This window comes from Pogoniulus pusillus, chromosome 28 (genome assembly GCF_015220805.1).
Source record: "Pogoniulus pusillus isolate bPogPus1 chromosome 28, bPogPus1.pri, whole genome shotgun sequence".
Classification (NCBI taxonomy): Eukaryota; Metazoa; Chordata; class Aves; order Piciformes; family Lybiidae; genus Pogoniulus; species Pogoniulus pusillus.
The window spans coordinates 16,536,783-16,559,992 of record NC_087291.1 but is presented as its reverse complement, the minus strand read 5'-3'; the positions used below and the strand labels follow the sequence as shown (position 1 = coordinate 16,559,992).

The 23,210-nt window shown below is 48.3% G+C and overlaps 1 protein-coding gene across 3 annotated transcripts in view; it reads right to left on the bottom strand.

Annotated features, from left to right (window-relative positions):
- SLC25A13 (solute carrier family 25 member 13) overlaps positions 1-22,270 on the bottom strand; it is a 117,254-nt gene extending 94,984 nt beyond the window's left edge. The window contains exons 1-2 of one of the 3 annotated variants that reach the window (XM_064166988.1): positions 22,202-22,270; positions 19,370-19,384 (exon numbers count right to left, since the gene is read on the bottom strand). In XM_064166988.1, the coding sequence (XP_064023058.1) occupies positions 19,370-19,384; positions 22,202-22,213 (27 nt within the window). In that variant the 5' untranslated portion in view covers positions 22,214-22,270. Of the gene's footprint in view, positions 1-15,829; positions 15,851-19,369; positions 19,385-22,201 lie in introns of those variants that run through there. The other 2 variants (XM_064166989.1, XM_064166990.1) reach the window with 2 other exon arrangements.
- Between the last annotated feature and the right edge of the window lie 940 nt (positions 22,271-23,210).

The following is a 23,210-nucleotide window of genomic DNA, read 5'->3' as shown; positions in this document are numbered from 1 at the left end:
GCTTTGCTTCCCCCAAGTGCATCAAAGCTAACAGACTTTATTGGGCAATTACCTGCTAGCTTTGATCCTGCTTTTAAAGTCCCAACGCTAATGCAGCTGCCCTGCTCACAGAATCATGGAATGTCAGGGGTTGGAAGGGAGCTCCAAAGCTCAGCCAGGGCAGGATCACACAGGAACACATCCAGAATATCTCCAGAGAGGGAGACTCCACAACCACCCTGAGCAGCCTGTTCCAGGGTTCTGTCACCCTCACAGGGAAAAAAATCCTCCTCATGTTTAAATGAATCTTCCTCTGCCTCAGATTCCACCCATTGCCCCTTGTCCTGTCACCAGGCATCATCCAGCAGAGCCTGGCTCCAGCCTCCTGGCACTCAGCCTTTACAACATTTACCCTTTACAAACATGAACGAGGTCACCTCTCAGTCTCCTCCAAGCAGCACAGCCCCAGCTCCCTTAGGCTTCCCTCATGAGAGATGTTCCACCCTCTCCACCATTTTTGTGGCTCTGACTCTCTCAAGCAGTTCTATGTCTTTCTTGAACTGGACACAATACTCCAGCTGTGGCCTCAGCAGGGCAGAGTAGAGGGGCAGGAGAACCTCTCTCGACCTACTACCCACAGCCCTTCTAATCCACCCCAGAATGGCATTGCCCCTCCTGGCCACCAGAGCACATTGGTGGCTCATGGTCAACCTCCCATCAACTAGGACCCCCAGATCCTTTTCCCTTTCACTGTCTTCCAACAGCTCAGTCCCCAACCTATACTGATCCCTGGGGTTGTTCTTTCCCAGGTGCCAGACTCGGCACTTGCCCTTGTTGAACTTCATTCCATTTCTCCCTGCCTGCCCCTCCAGCCTGTCCAAGTCTCTCTGACTGGCAGCACAGCCTTCTGGTGTGACAGCCACTCCACCCAGCTTGGTGCTCAGAAGACTGTCCTCACAGGGGGAGACTCCCAACACACCAAACTATTCCTGCACACAAACCCACTGGGGACCACCACACAGCTACCAGTTACACACACAGAAGAAAATGCTCAGCCAGTTGTTGCCTCTGGCTGCAGCCCCTAACTCTCTGATGTTTGCTCTGCCCCTGGCACAACATGAAGCAGCTCTTACAGTCTGAATGCTCAGGAGCTTCTGCCAAAAAGCAGTCACCATCAAAACATTCACAACAGCAGATGTGATGCTGAAACCCTGGAGAGCTTCTCAAGAGTCCTGCTCTGCACCTGACATGGTGCAGTGCACACAGCAACCTCAAAAGATGTGCCCCATGCTTTGACACCTTCATAATTACAGAAGCAAGAGAGTCAACAGTGGCAGGAACCTTGAACAGTGCCAGCAAAGGTTCCTCCATGATTTTATTCTCCTGGGTGTCAACCTCATGGAAGTTAGAGTGTGGCACAAGGTCTTGGTGAGCGAGCAAGGATGGTTTGCTGCAATGAACACAAACCTGCAGCCCTTAGAAGAAATTAAACCTGGAGCAGGGCTACAAGAGTACCAAAATAGAGTGATCTGCTCCAAGAGTTGGAGTTGTTCAGCCTGAAGAGAAAGGAGATCTTACAAAGGGCTCCAGCACCTGATGTGGCCTATTAGAAAACCAGGAAGGGATTTTCTACAAGGCTTTGTTGTGACAGGATGAGAGGGGAATGGCTTTAAACCCAGAGAAGGGAGATTCAGACTGGAGGAAATTCCAGTGAGGGTGGTAAGACACTGGCACAGGTTGCCCAGGGATGCTGTGGATTCCCCCTTCCTGGAGGTGTTCAAGGCCAGGCTGGATCAGGCCTTGAGCAACCTGGGCTAGTGTGAGGTGTCCCTGTCCATGGCAGAAGGCTTGGAACTGGATGATCTTTACAGCCCCTTCCAACCCAAACCATCCCATGATTCTAGGATTCTAATTCTTTGATAAGGAAAAAAACTACATGGATGTTTAATGAGTGCCAAAACTTGTGGAAAAGTCTATCTCCCAGGTAACCAGCAATAGAACAAGGGGACACAGTCTCAAGTTGTGCCAGGGTAGGTATAGGCTGGATGTTAGGAAGAAGTTCTTCACAGAGAGAGTAATTTCCCATTGGAATGAGCTGCCCAGGGAGGTGGTGGAGGCACTGTCCCTGGGGGTCTTCAAGAAAAGACAGGATGAGGCACTTAGTGCCATGGTCTAGTTGATTGGATAGGGCTGGGTGCTAGGTTGGACTGGATGATCTTGGAGGTCTCTTCCAACCTGGTTGATTCTATGATTCTATGATTCTTAGCATCATAAAACTGTCTGGGTTGGAAAATACCTTTACAATTGCCAAGTCCAACCACTGACCCAACACCACTACAGCCATTAAAACATGTTCCAGGCTGTCATGTCCACAGGTCTCTTGAACACCTCCAGACATGGTGACTCCACCACCTCCCTGGGCAGCCTGCTCCTTCCAATCCCTGACCACTCATTCAGCAAATGAATTTTTCCCAATATCCAACCTAAAGCTATTTCCTCTCCTTCTACTACCTGACATTAGGGAGAAGAGACTGGCACCCACCTCACTATGACCTCCTGTCATCCTCCTCTTCTCCACACTACACACCCCCAGTTCCCTCAGCTGCTGTTCTCCAGACCCTTCACCAGCTTCATCGTCCTTCTCTGGACCTGCTCCAGCACCTCGTTGTCTGCCCTGAAGTTGTTGCCAGAGTAACTGTTGTTATTTGTGCCTTGATGCTCGTGGATGAGCAAGTGTAAGAGATGTGCTGGAGAAGAGTTCCTATATATTCCAAGTCTTGACTAATAATTGTGTGACAGGAATTATGCAGGGATAACTGACAGGTAAATGTATTTTGTTTCGGTGTTTTCTTCTCTGAACGCAGAAGTTCACTTTTCAAGATCCTATTTATAATTACCTGCAGCTATTCAACTCCAGTCAAAAAAAAAAACCCTAAATGCTCCACACCTCAGCAGCTCAGAGAGCTGGGGAAGGCTGTGGGAGTGGGCATGAATCCCTCTCTGTGTGTGTGTGTATGGATCTGATTCTACAACCTTAGAAAGAACAAAAGACAACCGCACAATGGAAACGGCATCGTACACACAGAGCAAACTTTGGTAAGGGCTTAAAAGTGATGAGACACAAAAAATCTCAGATCTTGCAGCTGAGAACATGGCCTCAGGGCTAACAAAAATAACAGCAGCATTCTAACACAAATAATAACACTGTGCTGCCTTGAAGTAAGGGTGGGAAAAAATAAGGTTGTTTTCTTTTTTGGCTCTGCAGCACTCGGCACAGTACTGGGTCACAGGGAGGGTGCTCATGCTCTGGGGGAGCTGAAGGAGCCATACAATCTTTTCACCTTCCCATGCTATGGAAAACTTGGGATTTTCAAATAACATTTCTCTGCTTGTTGTGTCAAAATAGCTAAGTTGCATGATAAAACATCACAATTAGAATCATAGAATCAAGCAGGTTGGAAGAGAGCTCCAAGCTCAGCCAGCCCAACCTAGCACCCAGACCTGGCCAAGCAACCAGACCATGGCACTAAGTGCCCCAGCCAGGCTTTTCCTGAACACCTCCAGGGACAGCGACTCCACCACCTCCCTGGGCAGCCCATTCCAATGCCAATCACCCTCTCTGCCAACAACTTCCTCCTAACATCCAGCCTAGACCTCCCCTGGCACAACCTGAGACTGTGTCCCCTTCTTCTGTTGCTGGGTGCCTGGCAGAAGAGACCTCCTCTGGATGAGGCTCTGTCCAGTCTGATCTAGGGTAGGGTGTCCATGGCTGGGGGGTTGGAATTGGATGATCCTTGTGGTCCCTTCCAACCCTGGTTGATTCTATGATTCTAAGTGCTCCATTCAGGCTTTTCTTGAACATCTCCAGGGATGGCAACTCCACCACCTCCCTGGGGGAAACTAAGAGCTGACATCTGCATGAGGGATGTGTTTTTATGATCTCCTATCAGTAAAGTAATTTCATCTGAAGAGATGGAATGTTTGGAAGATTTCAGAGCTGCAGATTCTCAGTAAGGGTTTGCTCAGCTGGCATCTCAGGTCTTGGGGTACTTCTTGTGCGTTGAGGCAGCAGCAGAAGGTGCAGGCTCTCTGCCATCTCCAGGGAATGACAACTCTGCTGTTGGTGCTGAATGCAGCACTTAAGAGCCAAAGGAAAATTGGGGAGCTTCTGTACTGCTTTTAGCATAGAAAAAGAGAGGAAATGGTTCAATTAAGGCACAGGAGAAACAAGTCAGAGCTGAGACGTTGGGAACTGCAGCAAGACTGTGAGAGAAGGTGGAAGATGATTTCCCTAGTAACAAGTGATAGGAGGAGAGCAAATGTCCTCAGGTTGCACCGAGGAAGATTAGGTTGGGTAAAGAAGAAACTTCTTGACTGAAAGGATTCTTGAACACAGGAAGAGGCTTCCCAGGCAAGTGGTTGAATCCCCATCCCTGGAGGTGTTTCACAGAATCATCATAGGGGCTGGAATGGACCTCCAAAGCTCATCCAGTCCAACCTCCCTGCCAGAGCAGGATCACACAGCAACATGTCCAGGCAGAGAATGTGTTCCAAAGAGGCAGCAATGTGGTGCTGAGGACCATGGTTTAGCCCCAGCCTGGGCAGAGCTAGAGAATGGTTGGACTGGATGCTCTTAAAGCTGTTTTCCAAACAAAACAATTCTATGCCAAAGGAGAAGTTTACAAACACACATCTTCTGCCTGCAAGCAATGTCATCACCAGTGCTCAATTCTCACCCTGTACCTTCCAGGTTAACCGATTCCATCATCTCCAGCAATTACAAAGTAAAGGCCAATTGCTGTTTTGGTTTACAGTTCTCCTCTTCAACATCAGCAATACACAAGTGCTTGCTGCTTAAATATTAGCAGATCCCACAGTCGCTGTGGGCATGTGACCTTCCTTCTCACTACTAACCTGAACCAGTTGAAGCTGGCAAAGAGGCTGCTAAGGAAAGAATCTGCAGTTGAATTAGCAAAGGCACCTGAGACTTTTGAGTCTGGAGAAGACTGAGAGGGGACTTAATCAATGTTTATAAACATCTGAGGGCTGCTTAGGAGGGAGGAACAGGCTCTGCTCACTGCTCCCTGGGATAGGACAAAGAGCAATGGACGGATGCTGCAGCACAGGAGGTTCCAGCTCAACACAAGAGGCAACTTCTTGACTGGAAGGGTCCCAGAGCCCTGGCACAGGCTGCCCAGAAAGGCTGTGGAGTCTCCTTCTCTGGAGCCTTTCGAGGTCTGTCTGGATGTGTTCCTCTGTGATCTGTGCAGTCCTGCTCTTGCAAGATGGTTGGACTCGATAAGGAGAGCTTGAGGGAGTTGGGGTTGTTTAGCCTGCAGAAGAGGAGGCTCAGGGCAGAGCTCATTGCTATCTACAACTACCTGAAGGGAGGCTGTAGCCAGGTGAGGTTGGGCTCTGCTGCCAGGCAACCAGCAACAGAACAAGGGGACACAGTCTCAAGCTGTGACAGGGGAGGTCTAGGCTGGATTTTAGGAGGAAGTTGTTGTCAGAGAGAGTGATTGGCATTGGAATGGGCTGCCCAGGGAGGAGGTGGAGTCACTGTGCCTGAAGGCGGTCAAGAAAAGGTTGGCTTAGGCACTTAGTGCCATGGTCTGGTTGACTGGATAGGGCTGGGTGATAGATTGGGCTGGCTGAGCTTGGAGCTCTCTTCCAACCTGGTTGATCCTATGATTCTGTGATCTCCTTGAGACCCTTCCAACCCCTGACATCCTGTGAGCCTGTAATCCAGTCAAGACCTCAGCTGCTGCTTTACATTAACCGATTTAAAATCTGTCTGCTGCTGACTTGCTGCAACTCAGTCAAGACTGTTAAGGAGTTCACAATAATTCTGTTTTTTAAGGTACCTGACAACAACAATAATAAAACAAAATGGCTCATCTCCTTAAGAAACTGCAGGAACATTTCCAGCATTTTAATACATTTTAATTAGAATCCATTCTGATTTTAGCTTGAGTGCTTTTGGCTTCTCATCTGCGAGCCCATTTTATCACACAGATTTGCATAAAGCAGTAACTGTTTCATTAAAACATTACATTTATTTCTGCTGCACTGCCCTCAGAATATTTTTGTGAGCTGATTTGGTTGCAGGGAAAATGATGATGATGTCAAATAGATTTTTTTTCTAATTTAAAGACAGGAATTAAATCAGAAATGTAATCCTAAAATGACTTCCAGGCAGGGACTTTCAAGCAGAGGGGGAAGAGAATTACAGCTTTTGGTTTATTATTTTTTTTTGCTAAAAGGGGTTTCCATTGTCTTTGGGGACACTGAAGTTAAACTAAAATCTAGAAGCATCACTTTAGCAGGGTTTGATATAGCAGAGAAATTCTAGCACTGCTCTTTTAATGTCTCGTTGACAAGAAGTGCAACTTGCATCTCATTCCTTGGACACTTTGGGGTGGTATCAGCACCCTGACATCACCACAGAAAAAAAGTAAGGCATAAGGTCCTGAAGCTAGGTCTGGACAATCCTTGATACCAAGACAGGCTGAAGGATGATGAAACTGAGAGCAGTGAAGAAATCTCTTCTAGTATCCACCCTAAAGCTCTCCTGGTGCAACTTGAGGCCACTTCCTCTCTTCCCATCACTTGTTACTAGGGAGAAGAGACCAAACCCTACCTGGCTACGACCTCCTTTCAGGGAGCTGTGAAGAGCCAAAAGGTCTCCCCTCAGCCTCCTTTACTCCAGACTGAACACCCTCAGCTCCCTCAGTTGCTCCTCACCAGGCCTCCTCCACCAGCTTCATTGCCCTTCTCTGCACCCACTCCAGCACCTCAAATCTCACTGATTGAGCTGAACTCAAGAATGAAGTATCCTGGTTTGAGCTGTTCTCCTGAGATACCAAACCCACAGTTTATATGCAACAGAGCACCAAAAGCTCCTCACCAGACCTCCTCCACCAGCTTCATTGCCCTTCTCTGCACCCACTCCAGCACCCCAAATCTCTTTCAGTGACTGAGTCGAATTCAAGAACAAAGTATTCTAGTTTGGGCTACTCTCCTGAGATACCAAACCTACAGTTTACATGCAACAGAGCACCAAAAGCACATCACAAGAGGTTTACAATCCCTACCCACTTTCTTCACTGTGGGAAGCCCAAAACTTCTGTAGCACAGCATTCACAGTGCAGAAAAGCCTGAACCTCCTGCTTCCCAGCCTGGGAAGAAAGGATGAAGGAAAGATGCAGAGCCAGGAAACTGATCTGGGTGTGTGAAGAGAGCAAAAGCAATCGCAGGAAAGTTTGTTGTTGCCGTGTTTTTCTCCCTTCTGAACAGCATCAACATGGGACTAATTCATGATCTTTACAAAGTAGTTTCCAGTTAGACTGACACATAATGGCAAGCAGCGTTAGACAGGTGAAGTGACAGGAAGGAGGAAGGCTGACTTGATGTCAGTGACAAAAACTATTTTAATGGAAATGTGAAATTATTCAAGAATTTCTTCCCCTAAACACGTGAAGATTTCTCTAGTCAGATTCAGCCTGCACAATGGGGCTGAAAGCAGGAATCAGCCAGACACAGTATTTTTACATAGCCTGTTTTTTTCTAATGGCTTTTCATACTCAGTGCCTCACTTAAAGGTTTCTTCTGCCAAAGATCTGTTCAATCAGTGATGTTCCATCAAACAGTAGTTGTCAAACACGATAAAGACCTACAATAATAAAATACGTGACCAAGAGGTTTTAGTAGCCAAGGATCCAGGGAGAAGTGGAAATGAGATGGATTTCCAAGGCACAGAGAGATGGCAATAGCAAACAGCCTGCTGCTTGGTCACTAATACTAATTTTCAGGCCTCTTTTCCTCTGTCCTAAAATCAGACCATCATGCAATGGAGAGAGGAGCCAGGAAAACCATGGAGCAAAGGTGAGAGGATAATCCTTCACCACTACTGCACAACAGCTTTCACTGAACTGTTTGGCTCGGAAAAGACCTCCAAGATCAAGTCTAACATTCACTCTAAGAACGCCGTAGTCACTAAATCATGTCCCAAAGTACCATGTCCACACGTTTCTTGAGCATCTTCAGGGACAGTGACTCCATCACCTCCTTGGGCAGCCTGTTCCAACACCTGACCATGCTTTTTGGAAGGAAATTTTTCCCTAGTATCCAATCTAAACCTCCCCTGGCACAACTTCAAGTCATTTCCTCTCTCATTCTATCATGATACTAAGGAGAAGAGACCACCCATCTAAGCAGGGAGCCTCCTATCCTGATACCTAGGGTATCCCTGACCTAGAGTAAGGTGTCCCTGCCCATGGCAGGGGGGGCTGGAACTAGATGATCCTTGTGGTCCCTTCCAACTCTGACTGATTCTACGATACAGACTAAGCCAGGAGATGACCGAGGAGAGACCTGTAACAAGACTCACCAGGAGCAGACTCCACCAAGAAGCTCTAACAGGCACCTGGTGTAAAAGAACTGCAGCACAAATGCAAAGCACCATCACAAACATGCAAGAGTAGGCAGGAGGTCTCATTTTTCACTACAGAAAACCAGATGAGCTGACAGCTGAACACAGACCTCCAAGCCACAGCTCACACACTGACAGAATGCCAGGCTGGAAGGGACCCCAAGGACCCTAACCTCTCTAGGTAACTGTATTTGAAATGAGGTGGCCCAGCAGCCTATCAAGACTTAAACTGTAAGGGACTCCACTGCTTCCCTTGGGAGATGATTCTAAAATCCAACAGTTCTCATAGGGAAATATTTTCTTCTGGACACCAATGGGAATCTCCCCAGCAGTAACTTGTCCCCACCACCCCTGTTCTTTTCTACATGACTCCTCACAAAAAGGGAGGCTCCATCCTCCTGGTAGCCACCTGGTCCATGGTAAAAAGGCCTTCCCTAAGCCTTCTCTTCTCCAGGCTGACCAAACCCAGCTCTCTCAGCCTTTCTTCACACGGCAGGGTTGCCAGACCCCTGAGCATTCTCCTGCTCCGCTGTGTGCACAGACACAGAATCATTATCTCATGGCCCTGCTGATAGCCTTTACTGTTTCCAAGATGCTACCTGCATCTGGATTTAACACTCACCAGTCTCTGATGAAAGGCTTAGCCAGATGCTGCTTAAACTATCCCAACACCAAATAATTTGCTCCAATTCATCCCTTAAAAACGATTCTAATTTACTGCCTTGCCTCAATGCAGTGAGCACATCTGCTGACTTCCCTGAGTTAAATACCCACTGACTGAGGCAGCAACCCCAAGAACTGAGAGTTCCACTGGCTGGAGAGTTCAGGGGAGTTGGGATAAGAAACAGCAACTTCAACATGAAGACAATTACAATTTCTCACTCCTGCTGGCTGGATGGTTGCTGTTTGGCTTTGGAACATCCTTGTGAAGACATCCTCCCTCCCTGACTAAGAGCACTTTTTAGGCAGAATGGAAACTCTATCAAGAGGAAGGTAGAAAAACCTGTGTGCCCTTCCAGGACTCCACATTCTGAGAGCTATATACATTTTTTTGCCACCACACCACATCAGAAAGAAAATCAAGGAACAGAGAGTGTTAGTTGCTGCTGTCTCCTCATCTCCTGGCAAAAGCAGCACTAAAAAAAGACTCCAATCTGCCAAGGAACCTTCTCTGAACCTTCCATTTCCTGCTGAGTTTAAACTTATCCTCTCAGATAGAAATAAAGCTTGGCTGAAGGAAAAGAACACTTTAAAAACCCTCAGTGAATAAAGATCAGGTAGCATTTACCTACCTGAAGTATGCAAAAAGAAAAACACAAATTGGGCATGAAGCTGGAAAAAAAATCTTTGGTCAGTGGAATTTTACAGAGAATCAAGCAGGTTAGAAGAGACCTCCAAGCTCAGCCAGCCCAACCTAGCACCCAGCCCTGGCCAAGCAACCAGACCATGGCACTAAGTGCCCCAGCCAGGCTTGGCTTCAACACCTCCAGCCACAGCCACTCCACCACCTCCCTGGGCAGCCCATTCACAACTATTTAAATTCCAGCAAAGCAATTCCAGTTGTGAAGGAAGCACCAAGGAGACAGTGTCACAAGTGGAAAGAAAGGATTAATGTACCAGGGAAATAACAGATGGATTTCAAATACCTCCAATCACTGTTCTCAACCTTTGCCTAAAGTTTTCAGCTGAAGAAGAAATTTCATAGAATCAGTCAGGGTTGGAAGGAACCACAAGGATCAGACGGTTCCAATCCCCCTGCCATGGACAGGGACACCCTACCCTAGAGCAGGCTGCACACAGCCTCAGCCAGCCTGGCCTTAAACACCTCCAGCCATGGGGCCTCAACCACCTCCTTGGGCAACCCCTTCCAGCCTCTCACCACTCTCATGCTCAACAACTTCCTCCTCACCTCCAGGCTGAATCTGCCCACCTCCACCTTTGCTCCATTCCCCCTGGTCCTGGCACTCCCTGACACCCTATAAAGTCCCTCCCCAGATTTTTTGTAGGCCCCCTTCAGGTACTGGAAGGCCACAAGAAGGTCACCTGGGAGCTTCCTCTTCTCCAGCCTGCACAGCCCCAACTCTTTCAGTCTGTGCTCACAGCAGAGCTGCTGCAGCCCTCTCAGCATCCTCATGGTCCTTCTCTGGACACACTCCAGCATTTCCACATCTCTCTTGCCATAGGGGCTCCAGAACTGGATGCAGTACACCAGATGGGGTCTCACCAAGCAGAGTAGAGGGGGAGAATCACCTCCCTGGCCCTGCTGGCCACACTTCTGCTGCTGCAGCCCAGGCTCTGGTTCGCTGTCTGGGCTGCAAGTGCACACTGCTGGCTCATGTGGAGTTTCTTGTCCAGCAGCATCCCCAAGTCCCTCTCCTCAGGGCTGCTCTCCAGCCACTCACTGCCCAGCCTGGATTTGTACTTGGCATTGCCTCGACCCAGGCAATTGGGGTTGAAATTTGTTCAACTCCACCCAAAATACTCAGGCTTTGCTTCCCCTCCCTCTGCAATTCCACAACTGCTCAGAAAGGTTGTGTTTGAAATCCACTCAGCAGCTGTTTAGCTCAGCAGTCCAGGGCTTAAAAACTTCAGAACACTAATTACATAAAGGTATCTGAAGGAGGAGGAGAAGGGGACAGAGGGAGAGAAATGTGCTTCTACCTATTTATAAGGTTAGGTTATAACTGTGGTCATCCTCACACCACCTTCCTCCACATCCTAGCTTTGGAATTAAGGTTGCTCTTTGCAATTCTTCAATTGCCCTAATCAAGGACATAAAAACCATGGTCATAAAAAGCACATGAATTACTCATCTGATAGGTCCCCATAATTGCAAAAATAGCCTTTAAAAGCCTGGAAATTTTCTATACTGATGAGATTTATTTATTTTTTTTAAAAAGAAATTGGACTTTAAGAGGGTGAGAGTCTATTACCTGCACATGGGATTGATTTATAGGTTGACCTGAAGACTGGGAGAAGAAGAAAATTCAAGGCTACATGCTAATAAATACCTTTAAAGTCAAAACTATTTTCTTAATATTTCCATGTTGAATGGAAGACATCATCAAGTTGCAGGGCTGTAATTTGTGGCTAATCTCAATATAACCTAAGGATTGCTCTACAGATAACTACAACTCCAGGATCATCATTGCTGGCTTAGCAAAACCTTAAGACTGGAGCAAGGGGAATTGAATTTTCTCTTCTGGCAGCTTGTAGAAAATAAGGTATGCTGGTCAAAGAGCTTTCAAAAGGTCATTTCTAAAGGAGTCTTCTTCACTTTACAACCTATCATTAACCATTTGCTCCCTGATCAGGTTGGTTTGGTCTCAGACATGCCTGGCCCAGACACCTACAAGCAGCCTACAGGAAAGCTGGAGGGGGACTTTTCAGAAGAGCATCAAGGACAAGGGGGGATGGCTTGAAGCTGAGGGAGAGTAGGTTTGGACTAAATTCTAGGAGGACATTCTTCAGTACAAAAGTGGTGAGACTCTGGAATAGACTGCCCAGGGAGGCTGTGGATGCCTCTCTAGAGGTGCAGAAGGCCAAAACGGATGAGACCTTGAGCAGCCTGAACTAGTGTGGGGTGTCCGTGCCCCAGAGAAGTGGGGGTGGAACTAGATGATCTTTAAGGTCTCTTCCAATCCAAATCATCCTGGGCTGGCTCAGGAGCAGTGTGGCCAGCAGGGCAAGGGAGGTTATTCTGCCTCAGTACTCAGCACTGCTCAGGCCACACTTTGAGTGCTGTGTCCAGTTCTGGGCCCCTCAATTCAAGAGAGATGTTGAGGTGCTGGAAGGTGTCCAGAGAAGGGCGACAAAGCTGTGAGGGGCCTGGAACACAAACCCAGCTGAGGGAGCTGGGGGTGTGCAGCCTGCAGAAGAGGCAGCTCAGGGCACACCTCACTGCTGTCTACAGCTACCTGAAGGGAGGCTGTAGTCAGGTGGGGTTGGGCTCTTCTGCCAGGCAAGCAGCAACAGAACAAGGGGACACAGTCTCAAGGTGTGCCAGGGAGGTCTAGGCTGGATGTTAGGAGGAAGTTGTTGGCAGAGAGAGTGATTGGCATTGGAATGGGCTGCCCAGGGAGGTGGTGGAGTTGCTGTGCCTGGAGGTGTTGAAGCCAAGCCTGGCTGGGGCACTTAGTGCCATGGTCTGGTTGACTGGACAGGGCTGGATGACCTCAGAGGTCTCTTCCAACCTGCTTGATTCTAAGACACTATGAAGACAAGAGGCTATTTGGACACCAGATGACCAAGACCTTTGGTGAGCAGCACAATTCTCAGCTCGACCAGCAAACACTGTGGTGTAAGCATCCCCCAACCTAATTCCAGGTGAAGCTCTCACCGATGGCAAGCCCCAGATCCTCCTTAAAGCCTACATTTACATTTGGTAAACTCAAGCAATGATTCTGAAGAAGGAACAAAAGCTATCAGGCACGAGAAAGGCTGCTGTGAGTGGGAAAAAAAGTCTGTATTGCACAGACAGGAGCTGTGAAGAGTAAAGAAAAATGTGTCACAGACATTATTTTAGAATACCTAAAGCAATCAGAAGCTGCAGAAGCACTATGTAGAATAAAGTCAGAGTGGGCAAGTTTCCTAAATATGGTATCTGGGTATAAAACAGAAAAAAAAACCCTAAACAAAAAAAACAAAGAAACACAAAAAATCCTAATGAGAACTCTCACAAAATACCCACAACCTCCCTCCAACTCTGGTCCAAAGCCTTTGAGATTGGGTCTCCTGCTGCACCGACGTTATTTATACTAACAGGGAGTGCCTGGTAGGGAGCAAGGCTGAGGTGCTGTGGAGGTCAGTCCTAAAGACAACAACAACCTAATCCAAATATACTTGAATATGTGTAATTGATAAAATCAGAGAATGGTTAAGGTTGGAAGGGACCTCAAAGCTCAGCCAGTTCCAACCCCCTGCCATAGGCAGGGACACCTCCCACTAGAACAGGTTGCTCAAGGCCTCATCCAACCTGGCCTTGAACACCTCCAGGGAGGTTGTGGAGCACAGAATCACCCAGGTTGAATCACAGCTTGACAGTTCCCTGGTGGTTCAGGAAGCAAGAGGTACCTCTCCATGCCAACCCAACCAACACAACAGCAGAGTTACAGTGAGTTCAGCCCCGGCACCAGAGCAAAGAAACAATCAGCCCTGTATGGGGAGGGCAAAACAGGCAAAGAACCAGCCCCAGAAGCCTGGTCCAACCTGCCTAAGATCAGCAGCCTCCTAAAACAAAGTACTGATGATATGAAGGAGATTTCAGAGCTCTTTTGAAAAGGTTTAGCTGCCTGGGCACAAGCCTGTCAATCTCACTGTGCTTCCTACAAATCAGACATCTGTTTGCCTATTAGCAAACTCCACTCTCTGCTCAGTCCCCGGAGGGGTCAGATCGCTTAGCAGGCACCACTACCTCAGTCACAGCATGATGCAAAACCCAACCCATCTACAGGCAGAAAGGCACATGCCAGTTCAGATCGTTTGGGGATTCCAGAAGTAGACCAAGGTGCACACACATCCAGGTACAGACGCTTCAGACGCACCTCACAGGTGTCCTCACTCCAGCCCAGCAACCATGCAGGTACCAGCTCGAACGTGCATTGGCAGAACCGGAGCGAGCATCAAGCAGAGCAATCCTCCAAAAGAGTGGCAGGTGGAGGTTATCATTCATGCAGAATGCAAAAACACTCTCTGGCAACACACAGTCCAAATCTCCCCCCTCCCAGCTGGGTGCCCCTAATTGCTAGTAACCGGCCTACTTCTCTGTCTCCCTACTTCTTGTCTTGCTAATTGCACAGCATCTCTGCTCAAAGCAGAGGTGCAAGCCTTGCTGTTTGAAGATCACCACGGGATACCTCTGTCTTTTCATTTTCCACTGCCTGACCCCACTGCTCCCAAGTCAGCATGCTGTGATACTCGTTTCTGGACACCTCAGGTTTTCTAATTCCACTTCCAAAGTTAAGGGGGTAAAATTTAGGCATTGAGGTGTTGATCTAAAGAACATCAAAAAAGTCTTTGTAGCCTACATGGGTTTAAACTGGCAGAGGGGAGATTCAAAGGAGATGTTAGGAAGAAGTTCTTGACAGGGAGGGTGACAAGACACTGCCACAGGTTCCTCAGGGATGTTGTGGAGCACAGAATCCCCCAATGTGATCTGTGATCACATTGGGGGATTCTGTGGTCCACAATCTCCCTGGAGGTGTCCAAGGCCAGGCTGGATGAGGCCTTGAGCAACATGTTCTAGTGGGAGCTGCCTATGGCACAGGGGGGTTGAAACTGGATGATCCTTGAGGTCCCTCTCAACCTAAACCATTCTATGATCTCTGAGGTCCCTTCCAACCTAAACCATTCTGTGATTCTATGATTCTAAATCCAGGCTTTGGTTTTCACCTGGCCAAGAATTGTCTCTGGCCAGCCTGATCTAAGGTAGGATGTCCCTGCCCACGGCAGCGGGGTTGGAACGAGATGATCCTTGACACAAGGACTTCTAATCCTGACTGTTTGATTCTATGATTCTAAGAAGGAAGTATGGCAGATCCTCAAGGAGACCCTTACTGGTTAGCACATCCTCAAGGAGACCCTTACTGGTTAGCACAGGATCAGCTCCTGGAGGCTTGCAAGACATCAGAAGCACACGAATCCAACCGCTTGAGGTTAGGGACCTCCCAAGCATCCACCAAGAAGAACCTGATGTGTTGTGTGACAAGCTCTGTTCCTTCCCTAAATGCAGTTGGGTGTACAGGTGTTCATTTCTCAACTCTCTCTCTCTCTCAAATGTTTCTTTTTCCTTTTTTCCCCCCCCCTCTCTTTAGAGAAAAATAAAAATGTCAACAACCCACTCCTGAGCAATTTCATGCTTTAACACAGTGGGGTTTGTGCAGGCCAAGTAACTTTTCCTTTTCCATGGGTGGGTTGTTGGTTTTGTTTTTTTTTGGTGAAGGATATAATTGCAATTGCACGTTTCTAAGGTATTGTAAATAGCATGAAATTATTGTAAAATGTTATGAAAAAAGCATCTGCACTCTTCCTTTTAAGTGTTTTAACAAAGCTTGCCTTCAAATTGCTTTATTCCAAAGCAATCCGAGGTAGGGTATTTTTTATAAGGACCTCTTTTTTATTTGATCTCCCTGCAAATGACACCTACAGATACTCCCCAGAAAACATGCAGCCTTACATTCTGCTAGCCCCAGAACACATCAGCTGCTCTGTTTCTGAAGGCTGTGCTGCAGCTGATGCCAAACAACGTAATTAGCAGTCACAGCAACACCTGGAGGCCTTAGGGAAGTTTAGGTTTGGGGCCATACAGAAGCCATCCTACAGCCCGAGCAGCAGCAGCAGTTCCACAGACCAAAAGCGAAAGTGAAGCTAAAATGAAGCAGCACATTCATGCCATCTTTCAGGAAATACAGGCTCACCTACCTCCTTGTCATACTCCTTGGACAACAGAGGTAAATAAAATAGATATTGGCCTAAACAAGCTGGTCAGGAGACACGTGGACAGTATCCAGGGCTTGTCTACATTACAGGAGCACCTTTAATGTATCATTTAAAGCACACTTGGAAGAGCTTCTCTAACCCTCCTGGGACATAAAGCTGCATGGAGAGAGTCATTCATTTCCTGATGTGCTAAGATCCAGACAGCTTTACATCCTTTTCAGTGGGCATACCAGCAAACCAGGCACAGGTAAGGATGGAACTGTTTCGTCCAGGAGCACTCTCCTAGAGTGACTCTGCAGTTCCTCTTACAGGGACACCATAAAGGAAAAGAGCAAGTTTCAAAAGCCTGTTTAAACCACTGGTAGTTGCAACACGTGACCCCATCTGGACCTCCCTATCATATTAAAGACATAAATCAACCTCTTTCACCACCTCACCTCACCCCACCTTCCTCTGATAAAGAAAAGGGAGGAGGTGATATGGAGCAGTAATACAAAACCATGAATAAACCCAGTTGAGACCAACCCCCACGGTGTAATTAAGCTTCTTTTGGGGGGGAACTTGGTGTTCAGTGCAGAAGAAGAGAGCTGCATGGACTTTCTTCACAAGAGTCACTCCATGAGTGCCTTCCTTGGGATGATTCCTGCCAGATCCCAAAACTCAGCTGTGCACCTTGTGGCATTAGGATTCAAGCAGTGCCCCTAAGGGTAAATGCCAGGAGCAAAGACTCATGCAGTAAAAGAAACCAAATTAAACACATGGTGAATGTCAAGGACAGGGATGGGGGGTAAATGATTTGCTCTCTCCTGTTTCACTCACAGTGATCACACATGCTAGCTACTTTGCACTCAGAAGAAGGCTTGAAGTTAACCAGCACTCATACCGATTCTGTGTCCTTTTATTAGGCAAATTCTGGTCTCTTAAGAAGATGCAGCAGTAAGTCAAAAGCAGCATAAATACAGGTTAGTTCTGATGGAGAAAGGGGAAATAAAGAGTCTCGTGATACATGAAGTGTTAAAAGGATTTACACACTGATGTGCAGCTCCAAAATGCAACTGCCCATCAGAGAGCACCACTAGACCTGTGCAGACTAGCAAGGGGACTTTCCATGATGCTATCACCATGGTGCTATTAAGTGTTATGCCACCACTGAGTCTACAGCACACAAACTCAGGGATGCTTCAGAGAAGCAGAGACTGCTCTCTGCTTACTCACCAACCACTTTACCCTCACAATTTTGATCTCACTAACTGGCTGAAGCCTGTCCATAAGGGACTCCATTCCCTCCACGGCCACTGTAGCCCATCATGGTGCTAAGATCCCTCACCTGTTCCTTTCTGAGGAATGCAATGCAATGTGAACATTCTCCTCTGTTTTGCTGGAGGAAGAATGGCACCACCGAGGGAAAGAAGAGTGAACGCAGTCTGTTCCCAGGCACATCCCACCCTACTGCTGGCAGGGGGGAGAGGAGCCACAGGAGAAGCAGCTGAACCAAGAGGTATGATGGAGCTGTATGAGGAGGGACATGCTAGGTGTACATGACAGCAAAACAATCAGCGTGGTATGGTTGCACCAGCATCAAACAGTTTGGGCATTGTTTGGAATCACCCTCCTTTAGAATGCCACAGCCACGGTGTTTGTATTTTAACCACTACTTCTCCAGACCCGATTAATTCCCATCACTCAGTGTAGGCATTAGATCGTTCCTGCACACAAAAGGGCCCACAAAGCCAGGGTCAGCAGCATCAATCCTCTATTTAACTCCAATTAATCCACTCGAGGTGAAGCATCTTGAAGGACTGGGGTAGTCAGTGGGCAATGTCTGATTGTATTAACACCAAGGAACCTGTGTTGGGGACTAACTATTTTTCATACGAGAAGGCTTAGGATTTCAAAGGTAAATGTGGCAGCAAATGGAAGGAACATGTAACTCCACTGATAGAGCTTCCACAGCAGACAGTTCCACAAAAGCTCAAGCAGAAAGAGGATTAAAAAAAGAAATTGTTAAATATATGAAAACTGCATAACAAATTTTGTTTACTTTGCATTAGAAACAACCCAAACATCGTGGTGGGAGCAAAGTCACCAATAAATCTCTTTGTGCTACCTCACTGACAGGTGTGTGAGAGTCAGGTGCTTGTTCTTCAAAAGACTTTCACAGGCACTTCAAATTAAGCATGCAAATAGTACTGATGAAAGGTTCATGCCTTCACCTGAGGAGTCATTTGACAACTGCCTTTTTTTAGCATGGGACATTTGTGTTCACTTTGTTCATAAGACAAACATTTTAGTCTGGCTAAAACAGAGGCAACTGATGTGTACCCAATGGATAAAAGCTCACACATGCATTAAAAAAACCCAATTACATTAGAGAGATTTCCCATAGCATTTAAAAATAATCAACTGTTGTAGCAGTACAATGCAGGTCAAGACAAGTACTGAAATTTATTCCCATGCTGTCCATCACAGAGATGAAGTTTAATGGTGTACAAGTACATATATATATATATGGTCTATAGCAGCTCCCATTAGAAACATCAGTTTCCGACCTTAAGTTGAACAGATAAAGTTAGCACAGTGGTAAGGGCAAAAGGAGCTAGGGAAAGAGGTCTTTTTGACAAACACCTCAGAATTTCCCACTGGAAATGAGTTCACCTTTTACCAAGCAGCAGGACTTTAAAAAGACAGCAAGTCACACTTTGCACATGCATGAGACGACAGCTCTGCCCAGCACTGCAGAGCAGAAGGTGCACCAAGTGTAGCTTACACTCAGTACAGAGTTAACTCTGCTGGAGGACACACACCAGGTGCATGACAAAGGGCATTAGCTAGACTGGGTAACTTCTCTTTACAACTACCGACCTAAAGGGCATGAAAAACACTGTGACTGCACTGTTAAACACTCAACATGAAGAAATAAAGCATGACACACTATATAAAACATCATTATTGCTCTGTACATGCATTACCATAAAGGCTTCACACTTAGCCTGTTTTTCTTGTGCAATGCAGTACAAGAAGCCAGTGCCTCTGACGGCAATTTAGTTACCAGTGGGGTAAAAACCTACTCAGACATCTCACCTGCAGTGTTTACTGGCCAATTTGTGCAAATACAATTTGAAGTGTCACTTTCATGGCCCTTTCAGATAACATTTGCAAAGACTAAGACACCGATGTGCAATACACACCCTTTAAAATGTACGTTACCCAGCGTCTTGTTATACAACAAGGAAGCAAATTAAATGGACATTAAAGATTCCATTTCTTCATGCCTGAGTGCTTAACTATGCAGCCTTAACGGTACCTCCATTTGGGCTTTCTCTCTTTTGACAGACTCAAGTCCTTAGTCTGCTCAAAACATCAACGTTTGCTATCTTGCAAGCAAAGAACGACTACACTCAATGCCAAAGACTCACATACCTCAAAAAAAGGGTATAATTAAAAACTCAAAGGAAGCAGTCATGCAGGACACTGGCAAGGGAAAGGGACTGAAGGGGGGGTTAGAAAAATCATTCCACTCACCAGTCCATTGTTTGGCTGAGGTGAAAAAGGCAAACATTACTGAGGTGCATCAGTGAGGCAGTTAGAACACAAATCAAGGCCCACGCCTGCAAGCACATGTGAGTAACTTCAGGCCCAGAAGCTCTTCAGGTGGCAGAGTTATTCATAGGTGTGCTTAGCAGAACCTGAGCTCAGACCACTCAAAGCACAAAACACTGCTCACATTTTGCCTGTTATGACTTCAGTCACAACAGAAATTTAGCTATTTCAGAGAAATATAGAGAAGATAAAGCCCCTTGCAAAGCAACTTAATAATTAATCCATCCAATCCAACCTCAGTCTCTCCATACACATTCAAGCCTGCAACCAGAAGCCTTCCTCAGAAGCTATGTGAGGGCTGTAAAGCCTGCAGCAAAAAAATGCTGTATCTCTGTCTTGCAATGCACCAAGGCTGCTGATGACACCAGTGACAAAGCCATTCCTTTTATCAGGTATCTCTCTCTGCCAAGCCTGACATAATCAGGAATTTACAACGTTCAATTTCTCCTCAAGTACTGAATCTTTCCAAGGTGTGCTTGTACAGATTGTGGTCACCTGAACTGTGTAATGAGCCAAGCTAAGAGGATGCTCTGCAAACACGCAGCAAGGAAAGGACGTTTACCTGGTTAGACAAAAACTAACTACACAGACATGTTTTTAAGTAGATGTGACTGGTGTGGATTCAGACAGATTTCAGACTAAAAATGGCTGTGTGGAGAGGAAAAGCTAAGTAAACACCTCATAAGTTCAGTGAATGGAAGACTACACAGTCTTCTAACACCAAGATTTTGGTTAAGATGCAACTCTGCATGTATGGGACCAGTAGGCCACCAGAAAACACCATGAAGCACCTAGATGGGACAGCTAAGATATATATATACACACACATAACAAAGCTAAGGTCTGAGGATGAATGTTTCAGATACCCTAGCAAAGAGGACTCAGATATGGCCCTTAAAACAGCACACCCTTCAGATAACCTAAGCTCTTAGTAAGGTGTATGTTGGCTGGAGGAGCTCTGCCATGGGCTCCACCAAAAGGAAGGAGCAGACAACTCCAGCCAGGCTTGAGCACATGTGCTGCTTTGCCTTGTTTGGGGAAGCTTTTATCTTTGGGTGTCTTCTCAATGTGAACTTCATCCTTGACATCAACAGATGGGCACAATGTGGCCCAATTTACTTTGTTTTAAGCCTCAGTACGGAGAAAAAAAAAAAAAACCAAACAAACTAATGAAAGCCCAGCAGTGAGTTCTGAAATGCCAACACTGCACATTAATTTTACCTACTATTAAAAAGGAAAGAACTGCTTTTTATGTGGCCTTCATCCAGCTAACAGGTAGTTGTTGGGGCTTTTTTTTTCCTGAGATGGAAACGTGTTCTTGTACAAAATACATTTCAGTTCATTCATCATTCTGAAACAGAGGAAAAGCCTGAACTAGCAGGTAGCAATGTGGCTGCAGAGTACTGTGAAACCACTTGGAATTTCCAATCAAATGTGAAAACTCAAGATAGGAGCAGGTATATGGAGAAAATAGGAAGGGAAGCAAGAAGGGACTGTGAAATCAGTTGGAATCTCCAATCAAATGTGAAAACTCAAGATAGGAGCAGGTATATGGAGAAAATAGGAAGGGAAGCAAGAAGGGACTGTGGAACCAGTTGGAATTTCCAATCGAATGTGAAAACTCAAGATAAGAGTAGATATATGAAGAAGGGAAACAAGAAGGGACTGTGAAACCAGTTGGAATTTCCAATCGAATGTGAAAACAGGAGACAGGAGCAGGTATATGGAGAAAATAGGAAGGGAAACAAGAAGGGACTGTGGAACCAGTTGGAATTTCCAATCGAATGTGAAAACTCAAGATAAGAGTAGATATATGAAGAAGGGAAGCAAGAAGGGACTGCGAAACCAGTTGGAATTTCCAATCGAATATGAAAACTCAAGATAAGAGTAGATGTATGAAGAAGGGAAGCAAGAAGGGACTGTGGAACCAGTTGGAATTTCCAATCGAATGTGAAAACAGGAGACAGGAGCAGGTACATGGAGAAAATAGGAGGGAAAGCAAGCAGGAACTACTGTGCCAAGGCCTGCAAGCCCTGCAGGGCCAGCATCGGCGTCTGCTTCGGCCACGGCGAGCTGCAGGCGGTGCTGCCCTGCCAGCTGCGGCCCCGCGGGGCCAGGGCAGCGTCCCGGCCAAACCTGAGCGCACCTCTGAAGGGCAGGCACGCCTGGTTGTGTGCAGCTCTACGTTAAGCGTGCCTATGGCGGGCTGCTCGCCGAGGCACAGCTGGGCCTACCGCAGCGGAGCCGCAGCCGGGCCGGGCCGCGCCGCTGGTGCCCGGCGGGGCAGTGCGTGGGCGGCGAGGGCCGCAGAGAGCGGCACCGGCGCCGGTACGGCGGGGCCAGCCGCCCGTTGTCGCCTCTCACCTCCCCGGCAGCGGGAGGCGGCCGCGCAGTGTCACGCAGATGGTGCATTGCAAGCAGAGAGCAGGCCTGCGCCACGGGGCTGGCAGGTGGGGGTGCCGCAGCCGCGCCTCGCTACCCGCCGGCACCCAAACCTCGCCGGCCGTCCCTGCGGTGGGTGCTCGGCGGTCCGGCAGCCCCCTCAACCCTCGTCCTCTCCCCGAGGCCGGCGGCGAGGGACCGCGGAGCCGCGAGAAGGAGGCGCCAGCCTCCGAGTTTCGCCAAGGACAGGCCCGAGGTCAAACCGGGCAAGCGGCAGCCGCTCGCCTCACGCCGCGGCCCCGTCCCCGCCGGCCGCGCACCGAGAGCCCGCCGCCCGCGCCGCCTCCCCGCCCGCCGCCGGCGCTGACTTACCTTGGCAGCCATGCTGTGCCCGGCGCGGCCACCCCCTTCCCGTCCCTTCCCTTCCTCTCCTCCCCTCCCTTCCGACCGCGGCAGGCAGCTTCCCCGCCTGCGCACCAGCCCGCCAGCGCCGGCCGTCACCGCTCCGCCAGGCACGGACGGGACTCCCGGCGCCGCCAGCCCATTGGCTGCACCCGGCCCGGCGCGGCCCGGCCCCGCGAGGGGCTGCGGGTGACCGGCCGGAGGCGGTGAGAGCTGCGGGCTCAGGCAGCGGCGGCCGCGGGCGTGCCGGGGCGGGCACAGCCTGCTTCACCCTCCGCGAAGCTCAGGCTTGCTCCTGTTTGTGCCCGGTGGTCCGGCAGCCTCCGAGTCGCCTCGGGGGGACTCTGAGCGGCTCCGCAGCCCCTCTGGTGGTCCCGGGTGGCCGTGGGGCCCGTTAGTGCCACTACTCGTGCTGCTAGCCCGAGGAAGCGCCTCCAGCGTGTTCCGCGGACGCCAGGGCAAGCAGCGGGAGGATGCCAAGCACCTCCCGAGCCACGCTGGTGCTGGGCTTCTCAGCAAGCGCTGCTCTCCTGCGCGGAGCTGGTTTCTCCCCCACGAGTTCCCATCCCTGTTTGAGGAATGTTTAACCACTTTTTTTGGGCTGCTGTATCCCAAGGCTCCATTCTGGGGTGTCCCGAGAAGGAGCTGAGCTGTCAAGCAAACGTTGTTCATGGCGCTTTGGTTCCTAGGTCAGCATGAACGGGCCGCATGAGCAGCAACGCTAGCGCCCATGGCTGTACCCAGGGTGACCACAGGTATGGCAGGCTCAGCCTCACAGGCCCTTTGCAGACTGTCTCCAGACAGCCTGTCTGGGCATGTTTGGCACTGTGTCAGCTGGCATGCAGGCCCCTGGTTGTAGCCAGGGCATTCGCCAGCCCTGCCAACGCCCATCCAGTCCTGGGTAAGAAGGACAAGGATCTACTGGAGAGAACCCAGCAGAGAGCAGCTAAGATGGTGAGGGGACTGGAGCAGGTCTGAT